The 19,670-nt window shown below is 37.6% G+C and overlaps 1 protein-coding gene across 1 annotated transcript; it reads right to left on the reverse strand.

Moving 5' to 3' along the window:
• Nucleotides 1-10,308: 10,308 nt before the first annotated feature.
• On the reverse strand, nucleotides 10,309-19,465 carry LOC139967324 (uncharacterized). Its single transcript, XM_071971002.1, has 3 exons — nucleotides 19,297-19,465; nucleotides 14,294-16,508; nucleotides 10,309-14,097 (listed from the first exon to the last, which is right to left on the reverse strand). Exons 2-3 carry the CDS (start codon nucleotides 16,487-16,489, stop codon nucleotides 14,086-14,088), a joined length of 2,208 nt encoding a protein of 735 aa, XP_071827103.1. The 5' UTR covers nucleotides 16,490-16,508; nucleotides 19,297-19,465; the 3' UTR covers nucleotides 10,309-14,085.
• Between the last annotated feature and the right edge of the window lie 205 nt (nucleotides 19,466-19,670).

Genomic DNA, 19,670 nt, shown 5'->3' on the forward strand with positions numbered 1-19,670 from the left:
TTTGGTGGAATGTAGGGAAATATTCCAACACAGAGGAAATAATGAATTTTCTCCATGAAAAGGGATTGAACATTACAGGCAATCCAGGCAGGATGTTGCAAACATTATATGGTTAGAATGTATAACTGCATATTGCTTTAAGTTCAGATGAACAGGTGTTTTACCCACGATTGTATGAATGGAATGTGTCATGGCAATTACCTGCATACCTATTAAGTGGAAGTCATTGTACTATATGGTGTAACAATATAAGCTTTATTGTTAAAACCGCCACCAAGTGACCTAGTTTCATCTTTTATAACAAATGTGTAATGAGTATACCTTATTTCTCCTTATGAATTCGTTCAAACGTTTACCCGGCAATTAGAACCTATCCGGAATATTAGCAACATGGGTTTTCATATATTGAGAAATATTTTAGGGATATTTACTTTGCATCATTTATGTTATATTGAAGGCTATTTAGAGACAGCATTGGTGATATGCAACTTTGCTTACAGCAACAGTTATCAAAGCAAATGAAAGTATAGATTTTTTGAGGAAGTTATTTATATATTTTCTTTTCCTCAAATATTCATGCAAAAGTAAATTTCATCAAGAAGTTGAAAGACAAGATGTTAAGTATTATGTTAATTTGAAGAAAGATTTGTTGATGTCATAGTCTATGGGGTCTCTTTTATGGTATCGAATATCTAGTACTTTGGTACTTTACTAGACTATCATTCGGAGTGCATACCTAGGGTCACCATGCTATCGAGTCACATTTTTTTGAAGTGAATGTATATGATTCACAAGGTTTCAAAGCAGTTTTGAAACTATGCCTTCATTAAAGAGGAGGTTTTGTAAATGAGTTTGTAATATTTTAAGGTTCTTTTTTAATGTACGAATTTTTTATGGAACGCTGAGGTGTTCAGTTCAGTTAAAAGATAACTAAGTCTAGTATTCTCTGATCTCTCCCCAATTCACGGCATGATTTCACTTTTGATATGAATGTATTATTGATGTATGAAGTGCATAAATGTATTTTGTAAGAGATACTGCATATTTTGCTGTGTCATGTAACTTTAAGATATCTTAATGATATCTTCCTTTTTTTTGGATTACATCATATGATGTCATCAATATTGAAGAGGTACACAAAATTCAAGGAAATAGTGTTCAATGTATATACCATATGATCATTTTAATCATTTGTAACCAAGATGTTAACTTTTGAGATATATGAAGGCCATTTATTGAAGTCAATGAATATTAGTGAATGTGCTTACAGTACTCTACCTTCTTGAGATAATGATAAGTTAAAGCAGTATGATGTTAAAATTTTGGAGTATCCAAAAATTTTAAAAGATTGAGGGGGATGTTATGAAATAGTAATACCATCTCTTTGATGTTACCGAAAAGCTCCATCGAGATACCTTACAGGCCTCTTATGTATTTATCTAGGTCATGGATTCAGTTTTCCCACGAGAAGTTTTTAACTATCTTATTGAATCTTGGTACAGGGCCTTTTCCCAAAATAGATTCCATTATGTCTGTGGAACATTCGAGAAGGTTCTCTCACGTGGTATGGAAGTTTCCAAAGAAAGGGGATGGACTTCCAAACTCCCAACCAATCAGGGCAGATCAGTGCCAGTGCACTTATTTTTATATCATTAAGTTAATACAGGATGGTCAGGTCATTGGCTGCCTACTGATTATGCGCAGTGAGATTTTTATGGAAGTAAGGTTTAAAAGAAAAAGGAGGTCAGAAATTTATCACTCCGTCAGCGCTCCGTGATCAGTTCGTTGCTTCGTCACCATTTCATCACTCTTTCTAATTGTTTAATTGACGGAGTCAAGTCAAGTCAAATGATTGTAATTTAGTTTTATTTGTAAAGAGAATCGACAGAGAAGAAATTATACCGAATCATTAATCAAATCCTATCTCGTCAAATTGTTTTTTCTGTGAACTCATTGTTTTCGCCCGTTCGAGACATCTCCTGAAGAAGCATAAATACGGCATCAAGATATCCCAGTACCTTTCTATCGCGAGTCCCGATATAGTTTTACTATCGGAGGAGCGGGCTCGACACAATATTACAATATCTTAAAGTTACATGACACAGCAAAATATGCAGTATCTCTTACAAAATACATTTATGCATTTCATACATCAATAATACATTTATATCAAAAGTGAAATCATGCCGTGAATTGGGGAGAGATCAGAGAATACTAGACTTAGTTATCTTTTAACTGAACAGAACACCTTGACGTTCCATGCAAAATTCGTACACAAAAAAAAGAACCTTAAAATATTACAAACTCATTTACAAAACCTCCTCTTTAATGAAGGCATAGTTTCAAAACTGCTTTGAAACCTTGTGAATCATATACATTCACCTCAAGAAAATCAAGAAAATGTGACTCGATAGCATGGTGACCCTAGGTATGCACTCCGAAATGATTCTAGTAAAGTACCAAAGTACTAGATATTCGATACCATAAAAGAGACTCCATAGACTATGACATCAACAAATCTTTCTTCAAATTTACATAATACTTAACATCTTGTCTTTTCAACTTCATGATGAAATTTACTTTTGCATGAATAATTGAGGAAAAGAAAATATATACATAACTTCCTCAAATTATCTATACTTTCATTTGCTTCGATAACTGTTGCTGCAAGCAAAAGTTACACATCACCAATGCTGTCTCTAAATAGCCTTCAATATAACATAAATAATGCAATGTAAATATCCTTAAAATATTTCTCAATATATGAAAACCCATGTTGCTAATATTCCGGATATGTTCTAATTGCCGGGTAAACGTTTGAACGAATTCATAAGGAGAAATAAGGTATACTCACTACACATTTGTTATAAAAGATGAAACTAGGTCACTTGGTGGTTTTAACAATAAAGCTTATATTGTTACACCATACAGTACAATGACTTCCACTTAAAAGGTATGCAGGTAAATGCCATGACGCATTCCATTCATACAATTGTGGGTAAAACACCTGTTCATCTGAACTTAAAGCAATATGCAGTTATACTGTACATACTAACCATATAATGTTTGCAACATCCTGCCTGGATTGCCTGTAATGTTCAATCCCTTTTCATGGAGAAAATTCATTATTTCCTCTGTGTTGGAATATTTCCCTACATTCCACCAAAAATCATGACTCTTAAAGCCTGTTGGAAAACATGGTGTCTGATAGGTGACCAGAACCTGTAATTCACCCAATTTGTATCTAGCACGTTGGACTTTCATGTCTCCTTGTGGAGCATTTGCAAAAACTTTCTTTTGCCTTAATATGCTATCTTTCATGGAAGGATATGGAATTGCTAATCCTTCATTATGTGCTCTATTCTCTAGAAAGGATGCAACATTCATTGGCTTAGTGGTCATAAGACACATGACGTGATCTGAAGTTACCCCTGGCAAAATGTTACCGAACTCATCATGAAACTCAATATGTGCATCTTGCATGACATTAACATTTTCTGCATTAGAAGTGTTACTACTCAAAACATTTCTCATTCGAGCAAGCTTTTCACTTGATGAACCCTTCGTTTTCAAGACATTCCGCAATTTCTGAATGTTGGTGATATTCTTAGTTTCAGAAGATGCTCTTACAAAACATGGTTTAAGCCTGTTATAATTGAATACATCACTAAGAATTTCTCCTTTGAGAGTGGCCAACAAATAATGAGTCCTATCCAAAACTTGATGGATCACTAATGGTCCACACCATTCTGCAGCAATTTTGCGAGAGTTCGCAGTCAAGGAAGAAGACGTTGGCTTATACAGATACACTAACTGACCCGTTGAATAAATTGCACCTTTGTCCAGTTTTGCACATATCTTAACATTCTGAGCATCTTGTTGCTTCTTTTGTAAGACTAACATTACCCTTGACAAATGATCAAATCGTTTCTTTAACAATGCAGCATATTCTCCATGAGATTGTGATAATCCTGCCATTGGATTGAACGATAAATTTGTAAGATTTGGCGGCTTACGTCCAAATGCAAGTTCAAATGGGCTATAGCTACCTAACTGAGGAGAGGAAAATGTGTTATATGCATAGGCTGATGTTGGGACAAATCGTACCCAATCCGTACCAAACTGATTTAAGTTCACTTTGAGGAAATTTGAAAGAGTCTGAATGTGTCTTTCAACCTGTAAGCTTCCATGATTGCTTACACTGATGAACTTTTGTTCAATGCCTAAAGCTTTACTTAAGAGCTCCACTAATTTTCCTGTAAGAGAAGCTGCCGCATCACTTATGATACAAGACGGTGGACCAAAAGTTGTGACTACCCTCTGCAATAATGCTTCACATATTGTTTCAGCATCAAGAGTCTTAAGAGAAACACATACAACAAATCTAGTGATCTCATCACAAACAACCATCAAATGTTTAAATCCTGTAGCCGTCATGGGCATAGTCTTGAAATCCAGACTAAGTCTGTCAAAAGGACGATAAGAATCAGGAATGCGAGCATGATATTGTCTCAATTTGTCCGGTTTCTTACGGAATTCTTGACAACGGAGACATGCCTGAATATAATTACTGATGCGTTGAAACATATTGCGCAGATAGAAATGCTGTCTAATGGTCAAATATGTACGCATTACACCCTGATGATTACTTAACAAGTCATCATGATATCGAGATATTATCTGTTCTACCATAGTCTCAGGTACGACTAACTGAAGAGTCATCTTAGCATCATTAGTCTCATGCAAAAATATCCTGAATAACAAACTATTACATAACAAATAATCCTCTGCTTGAGAACGAACAGTTCTAGCATGCTTAACATTACTTGGAATAATATCATGTGCAAGAAAATCATAAATTGGTTTGTAGTAAGGACATGTTTGTTGTTGAATTTGTAACTCTTTTACATCAAATGGCAGATCATAGTTTTTGATCAGCTTTCCTTGAATTGCCTTCATGACTTTATTCAATTCCTTTTGTTTTGGAATGTGCCCTGTAACCAAATGATCAATGTTCGTTATGACTGGCCTTGGCTGAACAAATAATTCTGGTGGTGGTTCTCTGATTACCTCTGGCACTCTATGTCTACTCTGATCCACTAATCTTGGCTCTGTAGGTTGAGAAACACTTGTAAAATTTGGCACAACTAACATGTCAGGACTATATGTATGTCTATTTTCACTCGGCATAGTAATAATAGGCCTTTGAATATATGTTTCTCTCTTATCAGTAGAAATAACTGGTGTAGTCGTCTTTTGTGACTCAGATTGTGGTCTCTGTGTAACATGCTCATTAGAATGTGTTGCCTTAGGAACGGATGTCCTATTTACTCTATTTGTTGATTCTTTGGCTGGGGAATCCTGCATGGACTCCTTAGTGACTTTATTCGGAAATAAATCTGGAACTTTGACTCCCATTGACCTTGCCTTTGACCTTGTCATGATTGGATTAAATGTCTCCTTAGGTGGAGTTGAAAAATCCTCACAAGAACTGACCTCTTGAGCAACCTGATCTATTTCAGAGTGAAATTCCTGTGGTGCTCTAGACAAATAATCTGCCAAAACCAATTCTGAGCCCTTTTTGTAACCAACCTGAAATGTATATTCTGACAATTTGAACAGAAGTTTACGTAAGCGTGAAGTTGCTGGTTCTTGTTTTGACTTAAACAATTCAACAATGGCTGAGTGATCAACATATGCCTCAAATTCTACATTTTGCAATAAATGTTTGAATGCTGTCACATTAATAAATAGACCCATCATTTCTAATTCAGTTACACTATACCTCTGACATGCTGGTGGTAATATCTTAGAGTAATATGCAATAATATTCTCTTTGCCATTAACTCTTTGTGTCAGGTACGATCCTGTTGCTACTCGTGATGTGTCGCTATATAATACAAAACGACCATATTTCTGTGGCATATGCAGTATAGGTGGATTACACAACAACTCTTTAATACTTTGAAATGCACTCTGATGTTCCTCTGTCCATTTAAATACCTTTCTCTTACGACTCAAATGATGTAATGGTCTCAATAGTGCTTGAATATTTGGGAAAAATGAAGCCACATAATTAACTGCACCTACAAATCGTCTTAATGACTTAACATTGTGTGGTTTTGGTGTGTTCCTGATTGCTGCACATCTATCATGTAAAGGTTGGATACAAGCCTCACCTTCTGGGGTTATTGAGAGCAAATGTCCCATATATCGGACTGAATTTTGAAAAATGCTACACTTTTTCGGAGAGATTTTCAATCCGTTGTCCATTAAAACCTTAAAAATTGCCTGTAGGTGTTGTTTGTGAGATTGTTTGTCTGCACTGTACACAATAATATCGTCATGATGAGCAATACAGAACTTATTTGAATTTGGGATCGTTGCCAAAATATCATTAATTTGCGACTGAAAGATCGCTGGAGATAAATTCAATCCCTGTGGTAAGCGTTTATAATAATAATGCTTTCCTCCATGAAATGATGCAATACCTGTATATTGTTGTGCATGAACACTGAGTGGCAGACAGAAGAATGCAGACTTTAAATCAAGAACACCCAAAATTTTGGCTCCAGAGTACCCTATGGTACAGATAGTCTCATTCAATAATGGAAATGGGTGATTGAGACGTTTTATTCTACTGTTCAAGTAGCGAAAATCTGTGACAACTCTTTTGTCTTTTGTTCCCTTCTTTGGAATTAGGAAAACCGGTGAGGTATAAGACTGATGTCCTACCGCTAAGATTCCTAATCGCACTAATTTGTCAAGCTCACTGGCGACAATGACTTTGTCCTCATCTGAAAGTCTATAGGGACGTATGTAAAATGGCTCGTCATTAGTAAGCGTAATATCAGCCTCATAATTTGGACGGTGAGATAATTCACCATAAAGAGAAAATGCATCTCTATGTGAGTCTAGAAATTCATAAATGCTTTCTGTTTCTGAAGCATTCAGAATACTTTGTTCCAAATTAATGTTTTCTCTCATGATTTCCTGTTCGGATTTGGAAACCAGGGGATCATCGACTGTCAAATGTGGATATCGATGTAAATTATATCGTGTAATTGCATCACGATTCTCTTTGGAGTCAGAATTGGTTCGAAAAAGAGACGGTTTTTCGATGTCTCTCATGACATTGAGAAAATCTAGAGATTCAGTAGGTATGTCTTCTGTGACAGTAATGATATCTGCTAAATCTAAATGAGCCACTGTGCGAGAAGGATGCAGACAAAATCTCTGGTTACCCATGTTCCTTAGTAGAATCTTTGTTCTACCTTTATGCATTTTCACTAACATTCGTGAAGGACACATACGAGATATCAGAGGAAACGGTTTAATAACCATATCTGCATTTCGTGCATATAGTGGAAGACGTCCCTGTACAGTAATGTATCTTTGCTGACCTGGGTAAATAACAAATCTCTGCACTGGCCTAAGGAAAACTTTGGCTTGTTTAATTCTAAAACAGTTTGTGGTAAAGTCCAAAGAACCATTCAATTCCTTCAGAGTTTGACTACCTAATATTAAGTCAATACCTGTCAGGTTTGCAGCAATTAAAGCAGAAAGCTGAAATTCATGACCTTGAATTTTGACCTGAAATGTTATCGTGCTATACGCATGAATAAACTGACCATTACCCAACTTTAAGTTTACTACATCAACTGAGACAGGTTGTATAGAGGATAAATACTTTGAACTTTGCACTGTAGAAGAAGAAATGATAGAGCGTGTCGCTCCACTATCAAACAACAATGAAATTCCTTTACCATCATGTAAAGTACCTCTTACAAAATTACGCGTGTCCAGTTGAATATCCACATTACGGTCGTTACCTGTATATTTAGAACTAGGAATATTACTATTCTTCCAAATATTATTTGCTTTACGTTTCGATCTTCCTTTACTTGGTACTTTGTCTGGAGTCACTGTATGATGAGTGCAATCATAAGTGCTCCCTAATGAAAATTCTGTGTTGGTACTTTGTTTACATCAGCCTCCATTTCATGGCTTAGGCGAATTTGGCAATATTGTGCAAAATGACCTCGATTTTGGCAGTAGTAACATGTGATTGAAGGATTAAAATATGGTAACCTTCTCCTGTTATCATTTTGACCTGTCCTAGGACCACGAGAATCACGAGAACTATATCTTTGCCTCATATCTTTTGGATTGTCTTGCGATTCTGACCTACGTGACTGATCAAACTTGGTCTCTAATTCCTGAATTTTGGTACACAACTCTTGTATCTCAGAAGATGCAGAAATAGTAGGAGTCTGAACAGAGGACGCTTTGTCGTGCATTGCCATAAATAGTTCGGAAGAAGCTGTGGGTTGACTTTGGATTTGTAAGTCAAAATAACATTGGACTTTCATGACCAAATCTGCAATCGTTGCTTTTGGTGATGCAGACATTAACACTGCTGAGCGACATTGCAAAGGCAGGGTCGAGATCAATTTATCTCTAATTTGGTCCTCGCCATAGCTTAATTGTGCTGCAGCTTTTGAAATTTTGGCCAAATGAGCTTGAGCTGTATCACCTGGCGTATAGCTTAATGCATGAAATGCCTGTGATTTAGCGTAGGAAGAAGTGCCTGGACTGAAACGAGCAAGGAATTGCTTGCGAAGATCAGCAATAGTTGAAAAATTTTTGTTCTCAATCCAGAGTCTGGCTTGGCCTTTAAGTGTTCGCTTAAATATGCGACATATTTCATTAAATTCTTCCTCTACAGGGGGGGTTTTGGACGGCAATTTATGCAACTCTAAATAATCTTCAAATCCCAAATAATGAGCTTCGGCTAAATCTGCATCAATTACATCGCCCTGAAATCGTGATGGCAAAAAATCAGTGGGCCTATGTTTCTGCATAACATTAACAGAGGTCGAAGTTTCCTGTTTACTGACGGACATAATGCCGAATACAATTACTGTAGGCTAGTTACGAGTATACAACATGAGCATATACTTAATTGAACACGCTATCGACCGCAATTAAATACAAATAACAAATATTCAATACATGGACACGATTAAAATAACTTATCGGTACACTCTGATCTCAAATAGGGGTTTGGATACAAATTGGCATGATTTCACTCACCCTTAAGTTTAACTAAGAACTGGTAGTGGAACTGCAAACGATGATTGAAGTCCCTCGGCCAGTAGTAGTAGTACAGTAGCGGCAGGTAGTAGCAGGTTGTAGCAGGTAGGCCTACATCTCGTATACTGCAGATTCGTTCGCCGTTAACATCGGATAGAGTCTAGGCTTAGATCGCGAAAATGTTCAGTTCTGATGTTTTGAGCTGTAGTATGACTAACTACGTACTAGTTGCGCGAATGTTCAAACGCGAACTGCATGCTGGGTTGATTAACGTTAGTGTACAGATCAGTGGTTCCGGTGTACAGACTTAGGCTAGTATAGGCCGTCTTCCCTCGTAGAGTGTTTCCGTTAGGCTAGGTCGTGAACATACGTTGTGTTCGTCGTTAGGTCTTCGGGCCAAAAAAAAATCTCTGTTCGTTATTGATCGTAACGAACGAAAGTTGTGAAAAGTTCCGTTTTGTTCCTGAAGAAAGCAACCGATCTCCACCATGTAATATTGTGTCGAGCCCGGCTCCTCCGATAGTAAAACTATATCGGGACTCGCGATAGAAAGGTACTGGGATATCTTGATGCCGTATTTATGCTTCTTCAGGAGATGTCTCGAACGGAAGAAAACAATGAGTTCACAGAAAAACAATTTGACAAGATCGGATTTGATTAATGATTCGGTATAATTTCTTCTCTGTCGATTCTCTTAACAAATAAAACTAAATTACAATGATTTGACTTGACTTGACTTGACTCCGTCAATTAAAAAATTAGAGGGAGTGATGAACTTTCGGCGGAGTGATAAATTTTCTGATCAAGTGATAAAACTTTCGGCCTCCTTTTCCTTTTAAACCTAACTTCCATAAAATCTCACTGCGCACAATCAGTAGGCAGCCAATGAACTGACCATCCAGTATTAACTTAACGATATAAAAATAAGTGCGCTGGCACTGATCTGCCCTGATTGGTTGGGAGTTTGGAAGTCCATCCCCTTTCTATGGAAACTTCCATACCACGTGAGAGAACCTTCTCGAATGTTCCACAGACATAATGGAATCTATTTTGGGAAAAGGCCCTGTACCAAGATTCAATAAGATAGTTAAAAACTTCTCGTGGGAAAACTGAATCCATGACCTAGATAAATACATAAGAGGCCTGTAAGGTGTCTCGATGGAGTTTTTCGGTAACATCAAAGAGATGGTATCACTATTTCATAACAATATGCTAGTCTCTGGAATGCTCCTTTAAGGCTAAATTATATAATGACGTCACATCCTCAGTGCAGGCTTTAATAATATTTAATTTTATTCATAGTTTTACAAATTCTAAGAACTCAAAGCAAACGTATTATTTTTAACTTCATGTAATCAGCGAGGCGTCTGGAATGACGTTCAACAGAATTTGTCCGTGACAAATCTGTAAACGAATTGTATATATGTCATTTGTGGTTTTAAAAGTCTTTTGTTTTCCCACTAAGCTTTTCACGTTGCATCAGAGTAATTGACCTAGTCCGTATATGTTAGATTAAATAAACTATTCTTTATTATATAGTTCCCGGTCCTCCTAACGGACAACCCCCCCTCCCCCACTGGTCCCTGGTTTGTATATTCTCTTGAACTACCTCACGGTCACCTTCTCGTCTGTCATACGCGTAAGTAAAAAGAAAACATCCAGCGTTTAACAAATGGATTAATTAGTATTTAATCAACATAACCAATAGTTATTTCGTTCTATATGAAAAAAAGTGTAAAGTCGTCAGATCTGCATCGTGTTAAATACAGTATAGATTAGTTGTGTTAACTATCTATACCCGTCCTTCTTATTGTCAGTAACATTATGAGTTTCATTCCTCCTTGTACAAACTGCAGGTTTATCGTGAAGTATAGACCTAAACTTTCTGAACAAAAAACAACAACAACAAGAAAGAGACAGACAGAGAAAAGGAAGCTTATTCATAACAGAAAAACTTATGTATATTCATAATCGCTGTGTACTTGAATTATCTGCATTTCTCCTAGCTTCACTTTCGTCACGTTTTATCATAATTTTCATCCAGTACGTCCTCTTTCAAAGAACAAATATATCCCAATCGGCACTAAAACAACCATCAAGTATAACTTTAAAATATCTAGGTTATTGCTAACTAAAATCTCTCCACGGCTAAAGCAGTTTTATTTACCTTCGTGAGATTATGACACATGTTGTACGTAAATCGATGAGATTTCAAGCATTTTTACAGAATTGTTGACTTCCGTGTTGAATAAGTATGTAAACGAAGGTCAGAGAATGTTAGTTATGCTATTATGATTATCTACATTAAAAATGTTAACACCCGTCCATTGATGCAGATTCCGAGAGATTATGTAAACTTCATACAAAATTGGATCACAAAATTACAAAACATGTTCCCAAAAAAAAATTATATGAAGGAAATGAAACAATTTACAATTTGTTTTCGTTTTCAACCCTAATTCATATATTTGATCAAAGATAAACGAACATTGCATAGGCATACTTCCCAGTTATTGAACCAATGAACATATGTGACGTTAATCATTATAAGCCTATAAGCTCTAAACAAAACCGTTCCTTTAAACATAAAAGGTAAAATCTTTAATTGTAAGGATGATCGTAATTCTATGTTTTCATCAGTGCCGGTCAAATTTGAACTTGTCCCATATTTGACAAGTTATCTGGCCAGATCTACTACTTTGATGTTACAATTACACTATGGCATGGTAAACGCAGGTCAGTCTACTGTACGTGGCAATACACGCCTCCAACAAAAACAATAGGATGGTCTTGTACTCAATGTGATGCATCAACACACCAAGTATGGGAAGTATCCACGATTCCCATCGTTAGATATCATGCAAAAGGATTTTCAGTTTGACTTCAGTTTGATGTCGCAGAATCATAAATAAGCCGATGAGCCTACGGAAATGTCTCAAACAATTAAAAATCAAACATCTATAAAACTACCTACGAAGATAGTTCGGCTTCTGTTACACTAACTGTAGGGCTCCTCTAGTACCTGGTATATACTATCCAGTAGCTATAGGTGTCCGTGAGTCCTAAGCCTATACGGTACCTCATTGCTACTTTGAGCCGCTCGATTAGCGCGACTTTGTGCATTTCCCAATTATTTATCTTGTCTTATAGCTGCAGATTGGGATGCGAAAAATATTGCTATCACTCCATTACACTGCGTACATCAAAGCGATCTTTTACGCAATGAAAACATCTAAGGTTGAAAGAGCATCTATCATTCACTCTCAACTGAAAATCTTTGCAAAAAATCATGGCAGCGGTAACAGAAAACTTGTCTCCAAACTCCTTTAATTGTTGTTTATTTGGCGAATTATGACTGATGGCATGTAGGAAATGCCTTAAGAAATAATGTAGGAGATGTTTGGCCACCTTAAGTGTATTGGCATTAATTCTGACATGAAGCATTTTATCCTTCACGTTTTTGTGTTAACGAACCCAATTTTACCTTACTCAGATGGGGATGACCAATGTTTATTGTTAGTCTATACCGGGGCGGTTAATACTATACTCTACTGTGTAGGGGTTGCCTGTGCATAACCAAGCCCTGGTGATGTTTAATAACTTTTTTATAATTGGTTGAGAATTTAACATATGAACCCAACATATTTATGAATGCTTTTGAAACACATAACGTACTTCGTAAGCTTAAACGGTTCCCTGTAATGAATTGTTAGTTTAGAATTTAATGATGATTTCCCGGTATGTTTATAAATGCTCCGTCAAGTTTGTGATCAATCTCCGCACATGAAAACTTCCCGCACATAGGCTAATGCACGGGCAGCTAGCGAACCATTTTACACAGTTAATTCGCATTGAGATTGGTTATTGATAACAATCTAACTAGGCTACAGTTCAGTTTCGTAAGTTTCCTCAACGTAACTACATCCAAGCCTGAAGTTTTTATTTGGCACTAAATCTCGACAATTGCGAAAAACGACGGGAAAACAGATATCTAATACAGGTTTCTGATTCACAACGGTATAGTTCATTCCAATGAACGTTGGATGTACAAACATCACACCTTTGTAATGGAATAACGTATGCAGTTAGCGACACGGTTAAGTAAATGGCGATTGGTTCGACTTTCTCTGGTACTATCTACGGATGCCCATTAGCTAATTTCCAATTGCCAACAACTTCCATTATTATGAGGTGTAACGCACATGTTATGTAATAGGCTGGTCGGTTGGAGATACGGTAGATTATGAAACACGGTTTTCCAAAATTTGACCTCTTGTGACTCCAAATTACCTTTGACCGCCACAAAAACCAATTGGCGTCTTCTACTAAATGTTCTACTTCACAAGAAATATGAGATTGGTCCAAGCCCTCTTTCTTGAGATATCGTGTTTACAGGGTTTTCACAGTTGTACCCCTAGTGATCCGAAACGAATTTGACCGCCACTCTAAACATTCGGCTGCTTCTAATCAATGTGTTACCTCTTCACACTATATATGAGATTGGTACAAGCTTTTCTTCTTGAGATATCATGTTTACAGGGTGTCACTATTTGACCCATTGTGACCCCAAATGACATATGACCTCCATCAAAACCAATTGGCTCTTAAAATGTGGTTCTCCTACACACGAAATATGAGATTGTCCAAGCTTCAAGCAAGGCGTCACATGCAAACACACAAAATAAACATGGTCTTGCAATAAAAAAAATAATTATGATACTTTCAATAAAATTCATTTTACCATCTTGGATAAATTTCCAGACTTATTTCTTCTTACTATTGTTCGTCGGGGCTGTTGATAATCATCAGGAACTGTATCTTCATCTCATTAGATACAGATAAAGATAAAGGATCCGTCTCATCTTAAAGTTTCTAGTTGTTTCTGCAAATATTGATTATTCTCTCCTCGTCAGCTGCCCTTAATATTCGATTAAGTGTGGTGTATGCTCTGGATATTAGTTTCTTTGATGTAAGTTTTCGCGGTTGACTTCATTCTGGCATCTGTTGGAAAGAACATTTATAAAGTGTCAAACATTGATCAAGTTCTCTATAGTTTTGAAGCACATTTAGAATGCTCAAACAACTGTTTTACAGCAAACTAATCCCTTTTTTCTGTTCTTTTCTTTTCTTCTTTCCTTTTCAGAGTATCCTGTAATGTCTAGTAATATTAAAGTAAGAAACACTGAGATATACTCACCAGACCATAAAAAAGCATCTTTCCTGACCGATATGTAGCTACAAGTAGATTCTCTTCCTCCTCTGTCATCAATGTTGTCATACACCGTGCTCCATCTTCTGTCCGTTTGGTTGTTAACAACTGCTGACCATCTTGACTGTACTGTGTGATGATACATTTTCCAGTACAATACCGAGTATCTGACCACAAGATGTATACAAAACCTGCCCTGTCTGCACATATACTCCAAGGATACCAAGTCTCTCCGTCAATACCTGGTTTCGGAAGCTCGTATAGTAACTCTGCTTCTGTTTTAGATGTATCCATGGTTACAGCGCACGCACATCTACTCTCTGCATCGCATATCAGCAGCACGCCTTTATTATAAATGATATCTCTTGACCATTTCATAACCCCTGGCAGCTTCAGAGCTCGAATTAAATTCAATTCTTCATCAAATATGAATAGCGATCCAATAGATGTACCTACAATGATGTGGCCACGTATAGTATCAGTAGTTATACACGTCGCATATTTCTTACTCACCGTTTTGATGTCATCAAAGAGGGACGTGATGCTATTTTGAGTAAGAGACCCATCTTGAATATTATAAACACCAACCTGATTGGATTCACAAACCGAAGCTATCTTATCACGTGATAAAGCAGCACAGTGACGAAAGGGTTGAAGAGAGCTCCCTTTGACTTTATCTATCTTGTTTTGGCGAATTTGACGTCCTTGCTTGTTTATGACTGTGATAAATGAATGGTCAGACGATAACCTCCCAGAGACGATGATGTTTTCAGAGCCGGTACTTGTTAAACCAGCTAAATAAAACTCGCTCGATTTGCACACTTGAATATCAACAACAGATTCTACATTATCCGATATATGTACCTTATCAATACACAATATTGGTAAATCATCCCTTGTTATATCAGATAAAGATTCAATTTCTGGAAAATCTTTCATTATATCCTCAACTAGAGGTTCACTCGCTGCTCTTATATCAGGAATACACTGTGCGTGTGTCCAGTGGTTGTGTGATTCAAGGACACTCGAAGATATCGTCGACAAATTTTCAAATTTATTGACCCATTGATGACAAAGATCTGATAAGTTTTGTGTTTCTCTTAGCTTGCGTTGCTGTTGTTCGTCTATTGTTTTATTTCTCTCATTCATTACCACATCAAGTCGATTCATTTTTTCGACAATCTTCAATTCTTTGTTTTCTATTTCATTTCGTTTGGTGTCCTCTTTCTCTTTTGATTCCCTAATTTTGATTTTAATCCTTCTGTCGTACTCGTCTTTTATTTCTCTAATTTTCTCTTCCATTTCTGTTTCTAATTCTTTCATTTTGTTTCGAGTACTTTCTTCAAGAACTGTTTTGAATCTGGTGAATTCTCTCTTTTGTTTCTCTTTTTCATTCTGTAACTCCCTGGTCTGATCTTCGTACTGCGTTTTCCATTTTGCTTTTGTTTCAGCGACAAAGGACAGAACGTCATCATTCACTTTGTTGGTTTTATTAGCAATGTTGAATACAGTATCTTTACGTTTAACAAGTTCTTCCAATATCTCCTTCAAGTGTTCCCTTTCGTCGTTCGCCACTTTCCTGACGTCACGAAGTTCATGACCTTTGTGTTCATCATACGTACATGTCACACAAACGGGGAGGTTTCCGCATGTACAACAACACAACTTAGCCTTGTGTTCCTGGTGAATATGGCACCTAGGAGCTTCCATCAATGATGCAAGTTTTTCTTGTGTGAGACTTTTCCCCTCAAGATCATTCAGAGCTAATAAGTGTTTCTGATGTTTGACAAACATCTTCTTGGTCAAATGAAATTGATAACACTGAACACAAAGAAATCCTTTACATATAAAACAGTACGCTGTAACCTTTAACTTCTCTTCACAGCCAATACATTCTCTCTCTTCTCTGTTTTCAAATGTTTTCTGTAGCTGAATAAAATGCAGCATACTTTTCATATGGAAGTCAGTCTTGAATCCATCGATTCCATTGTTTGGTATTTTGCAGACATCTTTACATAGAGGACATTTAAATGTCCCAACCTGTCTTTCTAATATAGGTTCCAGACATTGCTTACAGAATCTATGGAGACATGGTAATTGTTTCGGTTCTTTAAACAGATCCAAACAAATTGAACATTCGAAAAATGTATCTGCGATGTCTTTCCAAGGCGATGGGCAGGCCATATTTGTCTCGAAATTTAAGCTGTAAAAAGAAAGTTATTAAGATCAGTGTTTATGAATATCATACTTTGGATTAACAAATTGAGAGTAAGAAAATTAAGTAGAAAAATCTTAAATGAACGAATGCATGTAACCTACGATATGACTGGTATTTCTTGCCACATATAAACACAGAAGTCGAGATATTGGTGCAACTCGATCACTGGCATAATGGAACTGTTCGGGCGTAGCTGATGACAAATACGATCTCATAGACGTTTATGGTGCTGGAACGATACCACCAACAGCACGCCATGCCTTTTATGCACTTTACCTCGATACAAGAACCAGTTGAGTAAGTAAGTGAGTGAGTGAGTAAGTGAGTGAGTGAGTGAGTGAGTAAGTGAGTGAGTGAGTGAGTGAGTGTGAGTGAGTGAGTGAGTGAGTGAGTCAGTCAGTGAGTCAGTGAGTGAGTGAGTGAGTGAGTGAGTGAGTGAGTGAGTCAGTCAGTGAGTCAGTGAGTGAGTGAGTCAGTTAGTCAGTCAGTGAGTGAGTCAGTGAGTCAGTGAGTGAGTGAGTCAGTCAGTCAGTCAGTCAGTCAGTGAGTGAGTGAGTGAGTGAGTGAGTGAGTGAGTGAGTGAGTGAGTGAGTGAGTGAGTGAGTGAGTGAGTGAGTGAGTGAGTGAGTGAGTGAGTGAGTGAGTGAGTGAGTGAGTGAGTGAGTGAGTGAGTGAGTGAGTGAGTGAGTGAGTGAGTGAGTGAGTGAGTGAGTGAGTGAGTGAGTGAGTGAGTGAGTGAGTGAGTGAGTGAGTGAGTGAGTGAGTGAGTGAGTGAGTGAGTGAGTGAGTGAGTGAGTGAGTGAGTGAGTGAGTGAGTGAGTGAGTGAGTGAGTGAGTGAGTGAGTGAGTGAGTGAGTGAGTGAGTGAGTGAGTGAGTGAGTGAGTGAGTCAACTGAGTCAACTGAGTCAACTGAGTTTGGACTTTGATATCACGAGAACACTCACGCTGAGCTGATATGGTTGGCGTTTTATATCAAGAGTAATATTACGTAAGCTATTAGTACTAGTACATATATACACATAAACATACACCAAATGTGTGCATGTTGTAGACATCTACATAACAAGGTGATTTTATTCTTGCGTGACACCTGGATGTTGAATAGTTTAATTTATGTCTAGTCACTTGTCAGATGTGAAGTTAGTTACAATAGATTTATGACTGGCATATCACTTCAGGGACCAAACAGAATCACACTTGAAGATTTATAGGTGTGACTCCGGCCCTTGGCCCGTCGGGCTTCGCCCTTGGACCCCATGAGGGGCCCAAGGCGGCCCCTGTACCCCACCCGATACAGTCTTTGCGCCAAGACGCTCATCCCTTCAGTTTTATCCATGTTTAGTAATTGATGTCCACCCCCATCCCCCCCCCCCCCCGAGCACCCCACTTTTTAATTGGGATTGATGCCACTGTGTAAAAGTAGCTCTGAACACAATTTTGTGCCAATAACATAACTCCAAAATTACCTAGGGCCAGATGTGAATGAAGGACTATATAAACGAGGGTGTGCTGTCGTTGGGTCAATGAAGCTTACTCCTCACCCCGCTCCCGCCCTGTATGGGTGGGGGGGGGGGGAGCTGGCTGTCTTATAGTAAGTAAAATGAAGAAGTCATATGGTGCATTCTCAGGCATGTTTAGACTATAATTTATTATATTATAAGTATCTATAAACGGAAGGTTGTGCTAATAAACAAATATCAATTCAACATTCCCCTGCACTGTTAAAGATAGATGGCTGAACCTTGATGAGAAATTGAAATGGTTCAGTCGCATATTATCATATTTTATATTATAAATATTTAAGAATGCACCATGTGACGTCCAAACGTCTATTTTTTGCTGGGGAAAAGTCAGAGACCCCAACACGGGAGTCAGCTACAATGATCTCAGGCAAGGGCGTAGGAACCGGGGAGCTGGGGGGCGCCAGCCCCCCAATGAAAAATGTGGGGGCGGAAGTATCATTCCGCCCCCCCCCCCCGCTCCGCGAGTCAGAAAACCCCTTTTTCATTTCTAAATGAGAAAAAAATCTCATTTGGAGCACCAAATTGCATCTAAAAGGCCAGGTGAAAATGCAAAATTATTTACAAAATGGATTGGGTGTTGAAGTGTGCTATATTGCACCAAATTACATCTGAGGCCACCTGGAAAGCAAAAAAATTCCAAAGGGGAGGGGGAACCCCTCCCCTTAGACCCCTCCCCCAGGCCGGCCATCAGTCTTCAGCCCCCCCCCCCACACTCAAAAGTACCTTCCTACGCCACTGATCTCTGGGCAATATTCACTCTTTTACAAGTTCTTTAAATTCACCTGTAGCTATTCCAAGAAGCTTGATACCCCTACCTAAAACATGGCAAATAGTTATATATAGTCATTCCATCAGTACCTTCATGTGGCAGCTCTTAAACGTTATGGTATCATATGTCATTTGATCTGACTTTTATTCGGAAGGTCTTATGCATTAGTACTATCAATGAAAGGAATGATACATACATTTTATATGATAGTGTAATTCCCTACTGTAATATGGTGTTTATTATCATGGAAATAGTGTTGCCTGTACTTCTAAACTATTCCATTAATTCGTTTAATACCTACCATAGAACATTATTACTGTACTCGATTCAAAGCTCACTGTTTAACAATGTAAATATCTACTGTACTTCAGTTTTATAACCAACCATGCATCATTCAATACTTCCTGGTTAAAATGGCCGTGCACCTTCTTTCAAGCATTGAACACAGACACCTATCGCGGAACAGAAGTTGTTACTAACCTTGTGCTTTTTGCTTTTAGTCGATGAAGTATTAAGGCCTCTTTGTAGTTATAGTTGAAATATCAGAATTATTTGACTCCTAGTTTATCCAGTTGTTGAAAGTACAACAGACGAGACGTAAATTACCTATGTCCGTTCAAAACCACGCGATTATAATGGAAATCCCCAGTTGCTGATTTGGGTGTCAATGTATTGAGCAATTACCACCCTCCCGTAACTTGTTTAATAGTACATTTGTGCAGAGACATATTTCTACATTCCGTGCGTACACATACACACAGATGCCAACACAAATCAATACAGGGTATGCGAGTTAGCATGGTAACGATGTATGTTGAATAATAATAATAATTATTATTATTATTATTAATAAT

The sequence above is a fragment of the Apostichopus japonicus genome, chromosome 1, assembly GCF_037975245.1.
Source record: "Apostichopus japonicus isolate 1M-3 chromosome 1, ASM3797524v1, whole genome shotgun sequence".
NCBI classification, from domain to species: Eukaryota; Metazoa; Echinodermata; class Holothuroidea; order Aspidochirotida; family Stichopodidae; genus Apostichopus; species Apostichopus japonicus.

Coding starts and splice junctions, on each gene's coding strand:
- LOC139967324 (XM_071971002.1), bottom strand. CDS start 16,489: ATGGCCTGCCCATCGCCTTGGAAAGACATCGCAGATACATTTTTCGAA.